This window comes from Mastigoproctus giganteus, chromosome 12, assembly GCF_048544385.1.
Source record: "Mastigoproctus giganteus isolate SK-2022 chromosome 12, ASM4854438v1, whole genome shotgun sequence".
Lineage (NCBI taxonomy): Eukaryota > Metazoa > Arthropoda > Arachnida > Uropygi > Thelyphonidae > Mastigoproctus > Mastigoproctus giganteus.
Window position 1 is genome coordinate 171129155 of NC_143586.1, and position 21932 is coordinate 171151086.

At 39.2% G+C, this 21932-nt stretch overlaps 1 protein-coding gene across 1 annotated transcript in view; it reads right to left on the minus strand.

The window, feature by feature from the left end:
- LOC150077592 (E3 ubiquitin-protein ligase RNF170-like) overlaps positions 1–21932 on the minus strand; it is a 107797-nt gene that overhangs the window by 65900 nt on the left and 19965 nt on the right. Inside the window, exon 2 of the mRNA XM_090385995.1 lies at positions 8202–8413. Within this exon, the coding sequence (XP_090242121.1) occupies positions 8202–8413 (212 nt within the window). The remainder of the gene's footprint in view (positions 1–8201; positions 8414–21932) is intronic.

Genomic DNA, 21932 nt, shown 5'->3' on the forward strand with positions numbered 1-21932 from the left:
CTTAGGTTCTGCCATCTGTAGCAATTAGAAATGTTCCTTTTTTCAGTATTATACTGTCCCTTCTTTTGCTATCTATGCAATTTCACTACCACGCCTATTTTTGCTCTTCCACAACTACATGTTTTTGTTGTTTCACTATTGAGAAACATTTCTGGGCAACATATCTACACAATTAGCACAATTTAAAGGAAGATTATGTTCTATAACAAAAGAAAAGATCCAAATAAAAATTTGGCATATATGACAGTCATCACGAAATATGTCTATTTTTGCTTTTCATTCTGTGCACTACACACTGCCATTATATTTATTTAGCATTAGCAGAGGCATATGTTGCAAAAAAGCAAGCTTATATGGCATCAGCCAAAAAAAAAAAAAAAAAAAAATTTCCCATTTCACCTAACCCTTCACTCCAAAAGTTTTATCTAGTTCTGCTTTGAACTTATTTAGGTTATTGACCTCCACTACAACAGATGGAAGTTTATTCTGCTTATCAAACACCCGCTGACTAAAGGAAAATTTCTGAATAGAATTTCATCTATTCTACAATTGTCTTTCCTTGATTGGAATTTATGTCCCCTCAGGTGAGTAATCTGAGCAAGAGGAAAATATCCCATCAGCATTGAGCTTGCTCAAATCATTTAAGGCCTTATACACCACAATCAAATCACCTCACAGGTGCCTAGTCTCCAGAAGCTGCAATATGCAGAACTTAAGCCTTTCACGGTAACAGTAACCCATTCCACTGTACTCGTTTCAGCAGCTCTACAACCTTCCTAAAATGAGGCCTTCAGGCCTGTATACAGCACTTGAGGTGTGGCTTAACCACTGCCTTATACAAGGGGACAATCACCCCCTCCCCCCCTTTATCCCTGCTAGCAAAATTCCTGTATATCATTGACAATATCCCATGACCTGCTCTGGCAGCCTGTCTGCACTGCTCAGAAAACTACATATCTGACTGCAAAATTACCCCGAGGTCTTTTTTCATTCCCCACCTCCCTGAGTGTCGCACCATACAGTTGGTACATTTCTCTTGGTTTACTGCTACCCATATGGAGTACTTTGCATTTGTCAATGTTAAATTTCAGTTACCACTTCTCAGTCCATCTGCTCAATTTTTCCAGATCCTGTTGCAGTAGCACACTGCCATTACTTTCATTAACAATCCTGCCAACCTTTGTATCATCTGCAAACTGCAACATTAAGCCTGATTTACCTTCATCAATATCATTGATAAATATTCAAAACAAAAGTGGACCTAACACCAAACCGTGTGGGACTCCACTAATAATATTAGTCCACGAAGAGCAGCACCCATTGATTACCACTCTGTCTTCTCCTACTCAACCATCCCTTTATCCACAGCAACAATTTGCCCTTAATGCCATACTGCTCCAATTTATACAGTAGTCTTCTATGTGCAATAGTATCAAAAGCTTTCCCAAAATCCAAGTAAATATCAATATTATTTTTTGCATCCAGTTCCTTTTTGACCACATCATAGTATCTGATCAAATTGGTCAGAATGCTGTGTCTGAACTTTAACTACCGTCTTGTCTAGTTGGATCCTGCAGTGCTGCTTTAACCAGTGAATCCATTATTTTCCCTAGAAGTTAAACTGACAGGTCTGTATTATTCGTGACTCTTTTCAATTCCCCCTTTGTGTAGTGGGGATACCTTTGCACATCTCCAGTCCATGGGGATTTCCTCTGATTCCAAGGATGCCTTCATAATCATGGCTAAGGGCCAGCTTACTTCCTTTGCTGCCTTCTTTAATATAACTGGATAGATCCCTTCCACCCCAGGTGGATAGAATCTATGGTTAACTTCAACAACTTCTCCTCCACTTTGCTCTCAGTTATTACAAAATCATTTAGCTCCCTGTTAAAGTTTGATAAACTTCTGGCCTCCACTTCCTCAGAGAATTCACATGTGTGAATGTAGATGCAAAATACCCATTCAGTTTGTCAGCTATCTGAGCAGGATCATCAACAGCCGAACCAACAATGTCAAGTGGACCAACCTGATTAATTCCCTTCCTTCTAGAGTTTATGCAAGTAAAGCAGTCTTTGTTGTTTTTCTTTGCATCCTTTGAAAAAGATTTTTTGTAATCTGCCTTAGTTCGCTTAACCTCCTTTGTGACTTGATTAGAAACTAGTTTATATCTGCCCAAGGCTTCTATGTCGCCTGATAATTTATATGCATCACATGAATTTTTCTTCTCTGCCACGAGTCTCATTAGTTCATCTGCCATCCATTTAGGCCTAAACCTTGAACAGTACTTCTTAGCTGGGACAAAAAGCCTAGTAGCTTCCAAGATTAATTCCTTGAATGCTCCCCATTTATTTGCTGTTGGTAATACCAGCAGTTGGTCCCACTGTATAGAATTTAAAAACTGTCTGATGGTAGTTACATCTTTGAGTAAATCACACATCAGTACACTGTGATCATTGCCTCCTTGTGGTTCCTTTATCTGCAGATTCTTAATTCATGGATAATCACTGCTGATGATCAGATCAGGAGTATTACTCTCTCTAGTTGCCTCCCGAACATGCTGCTGTAAAAAACAATCATCCAATAAATCCACAAAAGCCTTGCTAGTGTGTGAGTGACCAAACCACAAGTTCCAGCCTATATCTGGGAAGTAAAAATCCCTCAATATAAGACAATCTGATTTAGTGGTCCACTCTATTTCTCTGTACAGTTGTTCACTGTACTCAGTCATTAGGCCTATAACACATGCCTACTCTCCATTTTGCTTTCCCAATGCTTATGTCACACCAAACTGACTCAACACTGCACTGTCCACTAGGGCTTACAATACCAGTATTTCAGTATTTTTAATTTATGAAACCAGAATACCAGTATTCCAAAGACAAACAGTTTTTCCCATAAATTTTTATGACAATTAGGTGCAATAAAGTATGAAAAAAATAAGTAGTATAATTACTTGAATTCATGTTTATTTAAAAGTTTTATTACAATAATAAATATTCTGAAAAAAAATTATTAAAAACACAGTTAATCTAAAAACAAAAAAATCGTGTGTACCCTGTATGCACGAAAGATGTTTTACATGTAAAACTTCTTTGATGACACCACTAATTTCGAACAGCTAGAACCGAAATCATGAACGATGCAATTTATGCTCACGCCTGCTACTTACCCTACCGAATCAATGTTAGTGATAAATAGGATACACACGCCTGCTGCTTACTCTACCGATTCAATGTTTGAAAGAGGTTAGGCCAATAGCCTAATTAACCATTTCATTGTAGCCATTTGTTGAATAGTATTGCTGCAATAATACAAGTATTTATATTGTTACAATCATACTATCATGTTGGATTGTGTTACTCTGTCATGCTTTGTCGAAAATTACACATGCAGCGCTAAGAGATCTGTAAGAAATGACAGTATCCACACATAACACGCTATCAAACCTATGACTTGGCTCAGAATCTCAATGAGTGCAATTGCGAGATGGTAACGCTGCACATTCCATTTTGCAATGAGGAAACAGAGATATATGTCAAGATCAACGATGACAATGAAGAGCTCATGCTAGATCGTAAATTGTATGAATTGGACTTGGACATTCGCAAAACGATTGAAATATGTAAGACGATGTGTCAAGACAATGACGACGGTGACCCTGATGAAGCAAGCAGTAATGACCTGCATAGTCCTTTAAAGCAACTGCGAGAAGAAAAACCCTTTCGAAACTTTTACAATCACCCAAACAGAGAGATGAATGAGGATCTCAAGCTTGCCATGCTCAACAGACTCAAATCAATTGCAAAGAACAGCGAAAACTTGAGGAGCAACGAGGACTACTGTAACTTAATGAGAACAGTCAATGACAATCAAAAGATTCTCCTCATACATGTAATTTGGTGTCTGTTATCTCCCAATCGTGAACCGATTCAAATATTCTTGACCAGCCCAGCTGGTTGCAGAAAAACTTTTATGATTCTCCTCTTGGTGGAACTATACAACCACTTCAATAATACTGACGGGTAGTGTAATGCCTAAATTACATGCGCTTCAACTAGTAAGGCTGAAGTGCATGTAATGTAATGATCTTGGATGTTCTCAAAGCTGGCATAAACCAGCTCCGAGCACATCCAAGATCACTGCCCTCGTGATATCCTTTTTCTCTAGTTACCAAAAGGTTTCTGCCATGAATAGCAATGGTTAGCACAAAGCCACCTAAGTAGTATGCTCCGAATCAAACTTTTTTCCGCAACCAGCTGGTTTATGCCAGCTCTGCACACATCCAAGATCACCTCCCATGATCCTTTGCTTTAAATGATTTACTTTAAATTTTTGCAAGAAGAATAATAATAATAATATCCATTTCTCTGGTTAACAAAAGGTTTCTGCCATGGGTGGTTAGCTCAAAGCTGATTAAAGTGGTATGCCCCAAATCATAAACATTTTCCATCACCAGCTGGTTTTTGCCAGCTCTAAGCACATCCAAGATCACCTCCCATGATCCTTTGCACGATTGCCTCTCCTGACTTTGTTTTTCTTTGTTTTTAAACAGGAATGAAGTGAAGTGACGTCATTTCCGCATTGCAAAATCGTGACAAATTGATTTTACTACCGTCAGAATTTAGTAATATGTTTACACATCAAAAATACACATCGTAGCCAAATATGTTTACACATCAAAAATACATTTCGATACTACAAAGTTTAGTTTCGTTTAAGCATCCATATTACCAGTCCGAATAAAGTGAGCTCTTAAGAAACATAAGCAATCAATAGAATTATTGTTTAATTCTACTGATTGCTGATTATAGAATTATTGTTCAATCAATAGAATTATTGTTTATTCCCTGCATCCAGTTCTTTTGTGACTACATCATAGTATCCAATCAAATTGGTCAGGCAAGACCTGCCCCTAACAAAACCATGCTGCGTCTGAGCTATAACTGAATTCTTGTCTAGATGATCCTGCAGTGCTTCTTTAACCAGTGCCTCCATTAATTTACCTGGAACAGAAGTTAAACAGGTCTATAATTACTTGTGTCAGCCTTTGATCCTCCTTTGTGAATTGGGGTTACATTTGAACATCTCCAGTCTATGGGTACCTCCCCTGAGTCCAAAGAAGCTCTCATAATTATGGCTAGGGGTTTGCTTACTTCCTTTGCTGCCTCCTTTAATATAACTGGATAGATCCCATCCACCCCAGGTGCCTTTTTTATGTTTATCCTCAACAATCTCTCCTCCACTTTCCTCTCAGTTATTACAAAATCATCCAGCTCACTGCCAATGTTTACTTTACCTACATCATTCTCCTTCCTGAATAACTCCTCATGCGTGAATGTAGAGGCAAAATACACGATTAGATTGTTTGCCACCTGAGCAGGATCCTCAACTGTTGAACCATCAATATCCAGTGGACCAATCTGATTCATCCCTTTCCTTCTTGAGTTTAAATAGGTAAAGAACTCTTTTCTGTTTTTCTTTGCATCCTTTGCCAAGGATTTTTCGTAGTCTGCCTTTGCCTGCCTAATCTCCTTTGTGACTTGGTTACAGACCAACTTATATCTATCATAGGCTTCCATGTCACCCATTAATTTGTATGTATCCCATGCATTTTTCTTCTCGGCCACGTCTCATTAGAGCCGACCGGGCTAGCCGAGTGGGTAAAGTACCTGCCCGGCAACCCAAAGGTCGCGGGTTCGATTCCCGCCTCGGGCTTGGATCAAAGTACTGCAAAAACCTTGGGAGGTGCAATATGGCCACAGAAGCCGATGCGCCAACAACTACCAAATCAAAAAAAAAAAAAAAATGTCTCATTAGTTCATCTGACAACCATTTAGGCCTAAACCTTGAACAATATTTCTTAGTTGGTATGTAAAGCCTGGTAGCCTCCAAGATTAGTTCCTTGAATGCTTCCCATTTTGAGTTTGCTATTGGTAACATCATCAGTTGGTCCCACTGTATAGAATTTAAATACTGTCTCAGACCATCATAGTCGCCTTTACGAAAACAAAAACCCTTCCCTTTACCTCTGATGGTAGTTACATACTTGAGTAAATCCCACTTCAACACACTGTGATCACTGCCACCTAGTGGTTCATTTATCTGCAGATTCTTAATGCATGAAGAATCACTACTGATAATCAGATCAAGAGTATTGCTCCCTCTTGTTGCCTCACGAACATGCTGATGTAGAAAACAATCATCCAATAAATCCACAAAAGCCTTGCTAGTGTGCGAGTGACCAACCCACAAATTCCAGTCAATATCTGGGAAATTAAAATCCCCCATTATAAGACTCTCTGATTTCCTCGCCCACTCTATTTCCCTGTACAATATCTTATTATACTCATCAGAGTCATTAGGCCTATAGCACACTCCTACTCTCAATTTTGATTTCCCTATGCTTATGTCACACCAAACTGACTCGACACTGCCCTGTCCATCGATGTCGACTGGCTTCACTTCCTTGGACTTTATGTGTTTCTTAACTAATAGCATAACCCCTCCTGTCCTGTCTATCCTTTCTATACACATTGTATTCCCCAAATTCCAGTTCCGCATTCCTTATATCTGTGTGACACCACGTCTCTGATATCCCAACAATATCTGCCTTTGATGTTTTGAGCAATACCTCAAATTCATTTACCAAACTCCTAGCATTGGTGTACACGCAGGTATACATGCACCTGTTTGTATTCTTGGCTACCCTAACACAACCTATGTGTTTACTTGTACCGCAATGACTCCCAGCAGTCTCTGAAATATCCTGCATCTTGTTTTTCAGGCTACTGCTGCTCATTTCAATGGAAGCAGTGCAAGAATCACTTACACCTCTGCCAGTGGCTACTGTTAATCTATTAGTCCTTGTATCCCCCCCCAACTAGCAGTTTTCCGACCCACCTAACTCTGCCTCGACAGCATCAGCAAAAATTCTTGCACCCTTTCTATTTAAGTGTATCCCGTCCCTGTAGAAGCAATCTCTCCTGTTAACAAGTACAGTCCAGGCTGAAAAAAATTCTACCCCTTGAGCCTTGCACAATCCCTCCAGGGCCGAATTGATCGACAAGGCTCTCATCATATACTCCTTCCTATCGTGTCTGGGCAGAATTGCAGACACTTTCAAATTCAACCCTAATACATGGCTTTTTTTCAACAGTGACCTGTACTTGCTAAGTAATTCCGCCGGTTTTGTGAGCCCTACTGTCCACCCATGTCAACTGGATGCAGTTCCTTAGATTTTATGTGTTTCTTAACTAACAGCATGACCCTTCTTCCCTTTCTATACACTGTACTCCCCAAATTCCAATTTTGCATTCCTTATATTTGTGTAATATCCCAACAATATCTGCTTTTGATGTTCTGACCAGCACCTCCAATTCATCAAATTTATTTACTATACTCCTAGCATTGGTGTACATACAAGTACACATGCACCTATTCTTACTCTTAGTTACCCTAAAGCGACCCATGTATTTACTTGTTCTCAGCACTCCTTGAAATCCCCATCACTTCACTTGCCAGGCTGCTGCTCATTCCGATAGAAGCAGTGCAAGGATCACTTTCACCTCTGTCTGCGGCTACTATTAATAGTAGCCGCAGATTATGTTTATAACACAGTTGTTAACCCAATGAAACTGATAACAGTTTAAGAAAAAAAAAGAAACTAATCAAAAATTAGAATAAATAAATGGAATACAGATTGAAGAAATTACATGATAATATTGCAAATGAAGAAATAAGAAAAATTCTTATTTTTTTACAGATTAACAAACATCAAATCAAAGGTGGGTAAAGAAAACTTAAGATGGCAAGCATGTAGAAAGGATGGGAAAAGAGAGATTAGTTAAAGTTATTTAAAAAAAAAAATGAATGCCGCCTAGAGGAAAATGGAGTGACAATGTCAAGAAAGCATTTGTGGAAAGAGCTTACTTTAAACATCTAAAAAAATAGGGTTAAACATTATATAGATCAGAAAAATGAATGGATTGATAGTCCAGAATGACTGATTTATTCTTCTGGACTATCATAGTGACCTATACAACTGCAGGTAAAACAGATGATGAGGGAGGGAAAATTGTTTTCCTTAGAAAGCTTATAAAAATCAGTCTTCACATAATGATGTATTCTCATTATACATAATGAGAATACATCATTATGTATAATAATTGTGATATATGACTAAGAAAAAATCTGTTACTTACCACAAAAGAGATGACCACAGTTAGTTTCCACTGGATAATGTGGTTCATTAAGGCATATTGGGCACTGGTTATCAGGACCGAAATGCTGAGAATTCACCATGTTATCACTGGCATTTTGTAAAAGTCTATTGCTAATTCTAAGCTGATGTCGTGTGGTGGCCACTGTATCTTCACTTTGTTGGTGAATGGAATGTAATCTGATAGTGTGCCATCTAAATAAATATGCATATATCATAAATATATATACTGGCACCTGTGGTAAATTACTTACAGCACACAACACTGAGAAAGAACACAATGCTTTTAAATCAAATGAACTAACTTAGTAAAACTTTCTGGAACTTGAGCATTATTATTAATAAAATTAATCTGACAAAGAAAGCTAGGCTTACTAATTTCCATATCAAAATGCTGCAAAAAAAAATTAACCCAGGAGAACTCATCCAGGATCTCTCTCAGGGTAACTCGGAAATTTTGGCTGGTGCAGCATAAGCCTCACTCTTCCTTGAACTATATGGCTAATAATAATAATAAATAAAATTTCCAGTTAATATATCACTATGCAAGGCTATATATATATGTAGAGGAGCAGTGGTAGAACAGGCTTCATGCCACCTAAATGGGGGGGGGAACATTGCAATTACTCTTGGTTCAGGACCTCGTAACCTTATTTCTAGGACCATTAAAAATGTGTACAAGTGCCCACAACTACCTAAAACTGGTATTGCCAAGTTTATGCAGTCACAGGCACTACTTTTTTTTTTACGAAATGGCAAAATGTTGCAGAAAAAAAAAAAAAATCCAGGAATATAAATTTAAGAAACAAATAAAAACAATTTACAATAAAAGTTCAACAGCAGAATTAGAAAAGCAAAATCTGTTGAGGTGTTCAAAAGCATCAACAAATACAGGGTGTCTCAAAAATATTAGTACAAACGTTTAGGGGAGGTAGGTAACATATAAAGGAATGGGAATCGCATAAAAAAAAGGTGAAGTGCAGCCATTATCAACCCACTGCAGGATGGAAGCCTCCTCAACAATTCATGCTGAGGAAAATGGACCATAATCTGCCACACTGGTCCAGTGCGGGTTGGCAGATCGACCGCATTCAGCAGTCAGTGGCTTGAACCCCAGTCTACTCAAACAGCATGTACTTCTGCACTCCCGCTCCTGACCACTCAGCTACGGAGGGGAGGAAGGTAACATCTAAAGGAATGTGAATCGCATAGGAACCCATAACCGAAAATGTCACGGGAAAGTAGTAGCAGAGGCACAAGAAGCAGAAATGACACAAGACAGTAATTAGTGGCAAACATTGATTTGACATAATATTAACAATGGAGTACGAGATGGATGCATTTCATGATGTTACAACTGATGCTCGAAGGTTCCACCATGAGACGCGATGCATGCGACACCGACGCAGCATGGATTGGTGGACACGGTTGAACACACCTGGAGTTTCTTTGACAGTAGCAGCAGCACAGACGAGTCTTGCCACGAGATCCATTTCCATCTCCACAGGCAATTCATGCACGAAAGATTTGAGGGCCCCCCACAGAAAGAAATCAAGGCTCTATAAATCAGGTAAGCGTGGGGTCAGGCAACGGGTCCACCACAGCCAATCCATCGACGCCCAAAATGCCTGTTCAAATGGTCACGAACACACCTTCCATAATGGGCAGGCACCCCGTCATGTTGAAACCAAATGTCGCGTCTCACACATTTGCTGGAACATCGTCAAGTAACCCTGGCAAAACTTGTTCAAGAAAGATCTGATATTTAGCGGAGTTCGTGCGGGATGGTAACAGGTATGATGCCCACACATTTATTGCGAAGCGATGTTGTGCTGCATGGGGGCGCACACCGTGTGGGCCCTCTACTAATCCATACACTAGGTGCATGTCTGCCAGCTCACAGTTCGTATATCGATGCATGCTCTTCGTGCAGCGATTACTGCTTGAATGATTAAACCAGAAATTTTCCCTCTCGCAAACTGATGAACAGCGCCGTATACCGACTTACGGTGACATTTCCAGTTATGGGTTCCTGTGCGATTCACATTCCTTTAGATGTTACCTACCTCCCCTAAACATTTGTACCAATATTTGTGAGACACCCTGTAGATCAGCACTTAAAAAAAAATTCCCTTTCAACTCATCCTTAGAGTTCTCTACCAAAGTTGGGTGTTACGATACGGTCAGACATGAAATTCTCTGAGCATTGTAAACAGGTTGCAAGGAAGGCCCATGGTGTCCTATCGATGATCTATCGAACTTTTGCAAGTAGAGATAGGAACGTGATAATCCCATTATATAAGGCTTATGTTAGACCACACTTGGAATACTGTGTTCAAGTATGGAGACCGCAACTAAAGAAAGACAATCGAGCTTCTTGAAAGGGTGCAAAGAAGGGTAACTCGCCTGGTGAGATCGGCAAAAGGGCGTCCTTATGAAGAAAGACTTCGAATATGTGGGTTGCAGAGTTTGGAAACTAGACACCTTAGAGGAGATTTGATTGAGGTGTTTAAGGCTCTGAGAGGCATCAGTAAAATGAATGAGGACAAAATTTTCAAGATTATAAATGATGCTAGAACCAGGGGACATAAATTCAAGTTACGGGGGGAAATGTTTAGATTGGACTGCAGGAAGTTTTATTTTAGCCAGCGAGTTATAAATTACTGGAATAAGTTGCCTTCATGGGTGGTAGAGGCCGACAGTTTGGGGAAATTCAAAGGTCATCTGGATAGTACTTTCGGGTAAATGAAGCACATAGGATGATAGGTTTAATTTCCTCTTTTTTTTTTTTTTTTTTATTAATTATTATTATTTAGTTATTCATTTTATTTATTTTTTTTTATTATTTTTTTTTTTTTTTGGCTGGTGCAGCATAAGCCATAGGCTTTCTTGCACCATGCGGCCATTACTAATACTAAAATGTCTGGAGCCTCCAAAATAAGCTTGAAACCCTCAAACAACTTGTTGTCCAACAGCATGGATATAATTTGTCTCTCAGAAACATGGCTTGAACCTGACCAGGAGTCAATAGCCTGTGCTCCGGCTGCTGGATTTTCATCGTTCTTCACATCAAGATCTCAATCTAGAGGTGGTGGTGTTGTCATCTTCATCAAAGATTCCAACCTGAAATTTGTGCATGGTCACATCTAGCAACTCCTTATTTTATGAGCAATACTCGTGACTGTGAAGTTTAATGCCTGTTTAATCGATTCAGTGGCAATCTACATACCCCCAGCTGCAGATATTGCAACAATTGACGATGCTACTGGCTGGATAATGAGTTACACCCTTCTGCTACTCACATTCTCAGCGGCAATTTTAACCTTCCACCCCATCTCAGCCCTCTCCTTCAGCGACTAATGAACAATCTCTGTCCATTAAAGTTTACGAGTATCAGTGAGGAGCCAAAGAGAGGCACTAATCATCTCATCTTGATTCTATGTTCTGGCATTGATTCTATGTCGACATTCCACCAGAAACGTCCTTCAAATCAGATCACGATCCAATTGCATTACTTTTTGTTCTGCCTATGCCCAGCTTCAATTGCCGTAATACTGTAGAAAAGAAAATCATATTTTCTCCGACTTCTCTGGATCCCAAAAAGTGCCTCGAAGCAGCGCAGTCTATTCCATGGCATGCGCTTGATGGATGTGACCCAATCCTCGCAGTTGATCTAATCACAAGATGGATAAATACAGTCACCCTCTATGCGTCAGCCAAAACCGTACGCATTTCCCCAAGGACTAGAGCTTGGTGGACCAAAGATCTAGTACACAGTTTCCACAACAAGCAGTACCTGCACAGGTAATTGAAAATCTCTGGCACAACCCAAGATCGGATCCTATATTCCAGAGCAAGAGCTATTTTCAACAGACTCAAGGCATCGTCCATAAAGAGATACACCGATGCTACCTTGTCTAGAGGAAAAGCGCCATACCCATCCAGACAGTCTCATTAATTCAAATCTTGATCTAGATAACTGGATGGACTACATTTCAAGATTCAAAGCCAATTCCACTTCTGCAGAAATTCTTCTCCAAAACTCTCAATATGCCCTTACTGATGACCTTTCCGTAATTTCCATCACAAGACAGCAACTGATATATATGCTATTAACTCCCTGCGTTCATCTAGTACCGCCGGCCAAGATAAGATACCTAACTTCATAATTAAGTGCCTTAGTCCCTACATCCTAGATGCATTGCTCTCAATCTACAACTCGGTTCTTTCCACACGAGTTTTCCCTGCTCAATGGAATGAATACTCTGTGACTCCACTGCCTAAGGTTAAAGCAACAACAACCCTAAAAGATTTCAGACCAATCTCAACTTCTTCCACCCTCCTCAAACTTCTTGAAAAAGTACTCCTTCCAGCATTAAACAAACAGCTGATGCCACAGAAACCAAAACAGTTCCATTTCGCAGTCGAAAGTAGATCCACCATAACAAACCTCATGGCCACACAGACATCAATTCTTCAAGCCTTCAAAAACTAAATCCGAATTAGCTATTGTGTACGCTGATACTGAAGCTGCTTTTAGCATTAGCATTAGTAGAGGCATATGATGCAAGAAAGCAAGCTTATTCAGCGTCAGCCAAAAAAAAAAAAAAAAAAAAACCCACTCCCATTTCACCCCTCCGTTCGTTCGAAATACCCGTCCAGTTGAGCCTTAAATTTGTTTAGGCTATCAACTACAACAACAAGTGATGGAAGTCGGTTCCACCAACCAACCACCCGCTGGCCAAAGGCAAATTTCCGCACATCTGTCCGACATCCGTCCTTCCTCAATTTGAATTTATGCCCTCTGAGGTGATTATTCTGAGCAAGATGAAGAATCCCATTGGCATTGAGCATGCTCAAACCATTCAAAGCCTTATACACCTCTATCAGATCACCTCACCGGTGCCTAGTCCCCAGACTCTGTAATTTGCAAAACTTAAGCCTTTCTTCTTAAGAGCAACCCTTTGTTCCATTCACTAATCTTGTTGCCCTTCTCTGTACCCGTTCCAGCAGCTCTACATCCTTCTTGAAATGAGGCCTCCAGACCTGTATACAGTACTCAAGATGTGGCCTGACCATTGCCTTATACAAGGGAATAATCACCTCCTTATCCCTGCTAGAAAAATTCCTGTATATCATTGACAAGACACCATGAGCTACTCTTGCAGCTCGTCTGCACTGCTCAGAGAACTTCATATCTGCCTGCACAATTACCCCCAGGTCCTTTTCATTCTCCACCACTGTCAGTGTAGTACCGCAGAGTTGATACGTTGCTCTGGGGTTACTGTTTCCCATATGTAGTACTTTACATTTGTCAATGTTAAACTTCATTTGCCACCTCTCAGCCCATCTGTTCAACCTTTCCAGATCCTGTTGCAGCAGCATAGCATCAGTAGTGTCCTTAACAACCCTGCCAACCTTTGTATCATCTGCAAACTTGGACATTAAACTTGATATCCCATCATCAATATCATTCATAAACACCGAAAACAACAACGGACCCAACACTGAACCCTGAGGAACTCCACTAATAACATTAGTCCACGTTGAGCAGTGTCCATTGATTACCACTCTCTGTCTTCTGCCACTCAACCATCCCCTTATCCATAGCAGCAATTTGCCTCCAATGCCACACTGCTCCAATTTGTGCAGCAGTCTTCCATGTGCAACAGTATCAAAAGCCTTTCTAAGATCCAAATATATAATATCAAAGTTATTCCCTGCATCCAGTTCTTTTGTGACTACATCATAGTATCCAATCAAATTGGTCAGGCAAGACCTGCCCTTAACAAAACCATGCTGCATCTGAGCTATAACTGAATTCTTGTCTAGATGATCCTGCAGTGCTTCTTTAACCAGTGCCTCCATTAACTTACCTGGAAGAGAAGTTAAACTAACAGGTCTATAATTACTTGTGTCAGCCTTTGATCCTCCTTTGTGAATTGGGTTACATTTGCACATCTCCAGTCTATGGGTACCTCCCCTGAGTCCAAAGAAGCTCTCATAATTATGGCTAGGGGGTTTGCTTACTTCCTTTGCTGCCTCCTTTAATATAACTGGATAGATCCCATCCACCCCAGGTGCCTTTTTTATGTTTATCCTCAACAATCTCTCCTCCACTTTCCTCTCAGTTATTACAAAATCATCCAGCTCACTGCCAATGTTTACTTTACCTACATCATTCTCCTTCCTGAATAACTCCTCATGCATGAATGTAGATGCAAAATACTCGTTTAGATTGTTAGCCATCTGAGCAGGATCCTCAACTGTTGAACCATCAATATCTAGTGGACCAATCTGATTCATCCCTTTCCTTCTTGAGTTTAAATATGTAAAGAACTCCTTTCTGTTTTTCTTTGCATCCTTTGCCAAGGATTTTTCGTAGTCTGCCTTTGCCTGCCTAATCTCCTTTGTGACTTGGTTACAGACCAACTTATATCTATCGTAGGCTTCCATGTCACCCATTAATTTGTATGTATCCCATGCATTTTTCTTCTCTGCCACATGCCTCATTAGTTCATCTGACAACCATTTAGGCCTAAACCTTGAACAATATTTCTTAGTTGGTATGTAAAGCCTGGTAGCCTCCAAGATTAGTTCCTTGAATGCTTCCCATTTTGAGTTCGCTGTTGGTAACATCATCAGTTGGTCCCACTGTATAGAATTCAAATACTGTCTCAGACCATCATAGTCGCCTTTACGAAAACAAAAACCCTTCCCTTTACCTCTGATGGTAGTTACCTCCTTGAGTAAATCCCACTTCAACACACTGTGATCACTGCCACCTAGTGGTTCATTTATCTGCAGATTCTTAATGCATGAAGAATCACTACTGATAATCAGATCAAGAGTATTGCTCCCTCTTGTTGCCTCACGAACATGCTGATGTAGAAAACAATCATCCAATAAATCCACAAAAGCCTTGCTAGTGTGCGAGTGACCAACCCACAAATTCCAGTCAATATCTGGGAAATTAAAATCCCCCATTATAAGACTCTCTGATTTACTGGCCCACTCTATTTCCCTATACAATATCTTATTATACAATATCTTATTATTTTGACAGCCTAGATGTCACAGCCCTTCTCAGTCTTCTGCAAATCTTTTTCAGGATAAATGGAGACCTACTAGCTTTCTTCACTGCCTTATTGAGAAATAGAAGCGTCCACCTCACAATGAAGAAGACCCACTTTACAAGAAAAATCAACGCAGGAGTCCCACAGAGTGGCGTCCTGTCTGGCCTTCTTTTCTCAGCCATTCTAATTCCTTTCATGCATCCCCGTGATGATACTGTAATATATGCCGATGATATTAAGTTTCTTACCGTAATCCCACCGTCTGCAAACCCGATGGCAATTACGTCTTCAAACACAGAGAACTTCACCGCTCTTTCAACTTACTTGAAGATGTTTGGGTTAAACCTTAACCCTCAAAATCTGCAATAATGATTTACTCATTGAAACATCAACCAACAGTAATTCAACCATCAGTTTTGGGTACTCTCACCCCAGTGGTTACCTGCCATAAGGACCTTGGTGTCTATTTTGATCCAAAGCTGAAATTCAATGTTCATACAAAATACCTCCGGAAGCGATTTAACATCCTACGCTGGAGTGCAAAGCAACACTTACTTCATTCCAACGATGCCGCAACCACTACTAGATATCTTCAAACCACTGTTTATCCGGTTATTTTTTACGCTGCTGAAATTTGGACATCTGCGTCGCCCTCATTTCAAAAACTGGTGTTTTCGTGAGAATACTGGACCTGAAATGGGCCATAAATAAGCATCGCCGACCTCCTGATATGGCTGAGCAGCTAAATGTACCCAGGCTCCCAAGGTTAATTGACAGCAGGCATTTAATTACTACATTAAAAATGTACATAATAGTGATAAATGCCCTAAACATGTGGGATTTCTGTCAGTGGCACAATCCTCTGCCATCCTTAAGGTCAAACCCCACATTAATCCTCAAATAAAACCGGTTTAAACTGTGTAATCGTTTCCTACCTACCCAGGCACTCCCCAAAATTCAGGCACTGCTCCGTCTTGGAGTTAACCTGCAGAAAATGGCTACCAACAATAAATACCGTCGCATTCTCCTCGAGTGGATCACATCTGTTGAACTGGGATAAATTCTTCCAAATTGTGTTACGAGTTCAGTACTGTTTCTCTTTATATTTTCATATTTATTATAATTTCATTTTTACATGTTTCAATTTTTGTGTAACTCATAATCTTCCACCCTCCTCAAACTTCTTGAAAAAGTACTCCTTCCAGCATTAAACAAACAGCTGATGCCACAGACAACAAAACAGTTCTATTTCGCAGTCGAAAGTAGATCCACCATAACAAACCTCATGGCCACACAGACCAATTAATAAACTTGTGTAACTGTTATTTTTACCAATTTAATCCTGGCCATGTCGCCGTGAAGAGAATTTGTTTCTAGTACATGTACCATACTTAGCAGCAATAAAGAAGTTTAATTAATTAAAATTGAGTCACATAAATTCAGAATACGTTATACAGAATATTTATATAAATAAAAAACATAATATTTAAAATAATGATGGGATTAAAAATATATGTTAAGTTCAGCATGTAATGCCAAAAATGGAATAACACCTTCAAACATACAATAGATAGCTGATTACAAGTTGACTTTTAGTATAAGTTGACCGTTAGTTTAGGGCTTCAGCCAACCAGAAAATGTACTGACTCATGTATAACTCGATATTAGAAATAGACTTATACACATTGGTTTTATTTGATTACCAGTACTATCAACTCCACTTCTGATTAAAACAAAGGCACTTTAATATCAATTTAACTACTATGCAACAAAAAATGTAAGCACTATAAAATTTGAGAAAAATACAAGAATGCCACAGGTATCTGTTCTTCAAAAAATACAGTGCAACAAAAAATTAGTAGAATCCAGATATGCAATAATCTATAGCATGCATTCACTCTGTAAAGAATTGAAAACAAGATGGATTTCTTCCAGTATCATTAAAAATTAGTTTAAAAATTATTTAAAGTTATTAGCAAAATTTTTTTATATATGTAGAAACTTGACATGACCTATTTATAAAGAGATGCTGTACTATCTGATTTTGAAAATGTCCAAAATTGACTTATACTCAAATACATGCAATAAATTGGCAGCATCCAGGAAAAACTGAAGTACAGTTGTACTGATTTTTTAATGTACAGTAACTTCAGATAACTGTTAAAAGTGTAGTTCAAAATACTGAATTGGTTGCATTATTATGCCATAATTCACTATTTTGAACAGACAATTTTATCATCTGAGAATTCAATATCAACTCTTTATATGGAGATTATTTCTAGTGAATGCAAAATAATATTTTTTCCCAAAATAATTTCACTTTAGACATTTACATCATTTTACTTTTGATATCTGCAAATAACATCTGCATACCTCTGCATTTTTTTCAATACTGGAAAATGGCATCATTCCCCTATAATGAGGATAACACCTTGCTACCTTGCTAGTTTTATGCTTGTTAAAAAAGAAACTAACTAAATCAAATTACCAAATTGTATTTATAAAGTGCTTTATATAGATTAGCAATAAATTAATGACTTAAACAAACATCATACAGACATCTAGGACTGTTGTCATACACCATTAAGCGGAAAAAGTCCAAGTCTGATCCAGCCATTGGCTGAACTTGAGACAGAAGAAAATTTAGTGCTTTTTTCACAAACTGGATATAACCAGAAAGATTTTTGTAGTCAAATTTTATCTAATGATCTAAAAAATTTATTGAACATTTCTTCTTAAAAATGACTCCCACGAATCAAGTTTTCCACTTTTCGAAAAGCAACTTCAGAGTTTAGTCTCACCTCGAAAAGCTATATAACAAATCCTTAATAGGTAGAAAGTTAGCAAACAAAACTGTCTGCTTGTCAATCCAAACCTGTACACTGAAATGAAAATGAATTATTCTTTCCGTTACGTTCCCTTTTAATGCTTAATTAAAACAGTACTCCAGCCATACTTAAATTCCTGGAGTTTTGACACAGAGAGAGAGAGAGAGAGATTAATCCTGATTTTGCCCTTCACAACTGTTTCCAGTGTGCTATTTTCAGTTTTTCCTCATATTTCAGAATTTCTGCTTTTGATCCTGAAACAAAAATTAAAAGTGTACACATTTGCCCAACATAATTACTTTAAGTAGTGTTGGTAACAGACTGCAGATAACCAACAGCAGATTTTTCTCTAGAGTTAAAAATGGAAAAGGGCATTACTGCCCAACAATCTGTGGTATTTCCCCAAAATGCCATTTCTTGATTAACACTCACCTGACTTTTGAAAGCACAGATAATTTACAAAGCATTGTAACACTGTTAACAGGAGAGACTGCTTCTAAAGGGATGGGATACACATAAGTAGAAAGGGTGCTAGAATATTTGCTGATGCTATCGAGGCAGAGTGAGGTGGGTCGGAAAACTGCTGGCTTGGGGGATACATGGACTAATAGATTAACAGTAGCCACTGACAGAGGTGAAAGTGATTCTTGCACTGCTTCTATTGGAATGAGCAGCAGCCTGGAAAACAAGGTGCAGGGGATTCCAGAGACTGCTGGGAGTCATTGAACAACAAGTAAATACATGGGCTGTGTTAGAGTAACTAAGAGTAGAAACAGGTGCATGTATACTTGCATGTACGCCAAAGTTAGGAGTATAGTTAATAAATTCTATGAGCTTGAAGTGCTAGTCAAGACATCAAAGGCGGATATTGTTGGGATATCAGAGACATGGTGTCACACAGACATAAGCAGTGCAGAACTGGAATTTGGGGAGTACAATGTGTACAGAAAGGATAGACAGGATAGGGAGGAGGGGTTATGCTACTGGTTAAGAAACACAAAATTCAAGGAAGTACAGCCAGTCGACATGGCTGGACAGTGGGTTTCGAGTCAGTTTGGTGTGACATAAGCACTGGGAAAGCAAAATTGAGAGTAGGAGTGTGTTATAGGCCTAATGACTCTGATGAGTATAATAAACTGTACAGAGAAATAGAGTGGGCCAGTAACTCAGAGTTGTCTTATAATAAAGGATTTTTATTTCCCAGATAAAGACTGGAATTTGTGGGTTGGTCACTCACACACTACCAAGGCTTTTTTGGATCATTGTTTTCTACAGCAGCATGTTCGGGAGGCAACTATTGGGAGTAATCCTCTTGATCTTATTATCAGTAGTGATTCTGCATACATTAAAAATCTGCAGATAAAGGAACCACTAGGTGGCAGTGATCACAGTGTGCTGACATGGGATTTACTCAAAGACGTAACTAACATCAGGGGTAAATGGAAGGTATTTTGCTTTCTTAAAAGGTGACTATGGTGGTCTGATACAGTACAGTATTTAAATTCTATATGGTGGGACCAACTGATGATGTTACCAACAACAAATTCAAAATGGGAAGCATTCAAATAATTAATCTTGGACGCTACTAGATATATATAAGCTGGTCTGTAACCAAGTCACAAAGGAGGTTCGACAGGCAAAGGCAGATTATGATAAATCTTTGGCAAAGGATGCAAAGAAAAACAGAAAGAGATCTTTACTTATATAAACTCTAGAATGAAGGGGATGAATCAAATTGGTCCACTTGGTATTGATGGTTCAATTGTTGATAATCCTGCTCAGGTAGCTAACAAACTAAATCAATATTTTGCATCTACATTCACATGAGGAATACCAGAGGTGTATTAACCTGTGGCAGTAAGCTAAATAATCTTGTAATAACTGAGAGTACAGTGAAGCAGAAATTGTTGATGATTAACATAAGAAAGGCACCCGGGGTGGATGGAATCTATCCAGTTATATTAAAGAAGGCAGCAAAGGAAGTAAGCAAACCCTTAGCCATAATTATGAGAGCTTCCTTGGACTCAGGTGAGATATCCCATGGAAAATGTGACCCCAATCCACAAAAGAGGATCAAAGGAAGACACAGGTAATTACAGACCTGTTAGCTTAACTTCTGTTCCAGTGAAATTAATGAAGGAACTGGTTAAAGAAGCATTGCAGGATCATCTAGACAAGACTTCAGTTATAGCTCAGACACAGCATGAGTTTGTTAAGGTTCTTGTCTGACCAATTTTATTGGATACTATAATATGGTCACAAAGGAACTGGATGCAAAGAATAATTTTCATATCATATATTTGGATTTTATAAAGGCTTTTGATACTGTTGCACATGGAAGACTGCTGCACAAATTGGAGCAACGTGGCATTGGAGGCAAATTGCTGCTATGGATAAAGGGATGGTTGAGTGGTGCAAGACAGAGTGGTAATCAATGTACACTGCTTTTCGTGGACTAATGTTATCAGTGGAGTCCCCAGGGTTTAGTGTTGGGCCCATTGTTGTTTTTCGTATTTATTAATGATACTGATGATGGTATATCAGGCTTAATGTCCAAGTTCGCAGACGATACAAACATAGGCATGGTTTTTAACGACACTAGTAGTAGTAGTGGCATGTGATGCAAGAAAGCAAGTGTATAAGCTTATCAGCATCAGCCAAAAAAAAAAAAAAAAAAAATCACACCATTCCCTCCAAATGCCTGTCCAGTTCCTCCTTAAATTTATTTAACCTGTCAACTTCCACAATGACAGATGGAAGTTTTGTTCCAGCAATTAACCACCCGCTGGCTAAAGGCAAATTTCCGCACATCTATTCTACATCTGTCTTTTCTGCATTTGAATTTATGCCCCCTTAGGTTCGTAATCTGAACTAGTGGAAGGATCCCATCAGAATTCAGTGTGCTCAACCCATTCAAGGCCTTATACACCTCAATCAGATCACCGCGCAGGTGCCTAATCTCCAGCCACTGCAATTTGCAGGACTTAAGCCTCTCTTGGTAAGAGGATCCCTTCATTCTCCTCACCAATCTTGTTGCCCTTCTCTGTACATGCTCAAGTAAATCTACATCCTTCCTAAAATGAGGCCTCCAGATGTGTACGCCGTTCTCAAGGCGTGGCCTGACCATTGCCTTATACAGAGGGACAATCACCTTCTCCTTGCTAGAAAAATTCCTATATATCATTGACAGTACGCTGCTGCAACAGGATCTAGAAAAGTTGAGCAGATGGGCTGAGAGGTGGCAACTGAAGTTTAACTTTGACAAATATTAAGTTTGTTTGTTTGTTTATTTATTTGGTTTTTAGGAGCTGTTGTTGTTGTTAAATTTGTTGGTGCATCAGCAACTTAGGCTATAATGCAGTTTTTAGGAGCATTAGCAACTAAGACCATATTGCTCCGGGATATGTGGTGGTCATTCCCTGACCTTTCCGCATCCTCCGTATTTGGTGATGACGGGTTCGAACCCCAGTCTAATCAAGAAGCATGTGCTACGCACTGCTGCTGCTCCTTCCCACCTGGCCACAGAGATGCCCAGAAATGTTAAGTACTGCGTATGGGAAGCAGTAACCCAAGAGTAACAAATCAACTGTGTGGTACTACACTGATAGTGGTAGAGAATGAAAAGGACTTGGGGCAATCGTGTAGGCAGATATGAAGTTTTCTGAGCAGTGCAGATGGTCTGCAAGAGTAGCTAATGGTGTCTTGTCAATGATATACAAGAATATTTCTAGTGGGGCTAAGGAGGTGATTATTCCTTTGTGTAAGGCAATGATCAGGCCACACTTTGAGTACTGTATACAGGTCTGGAAG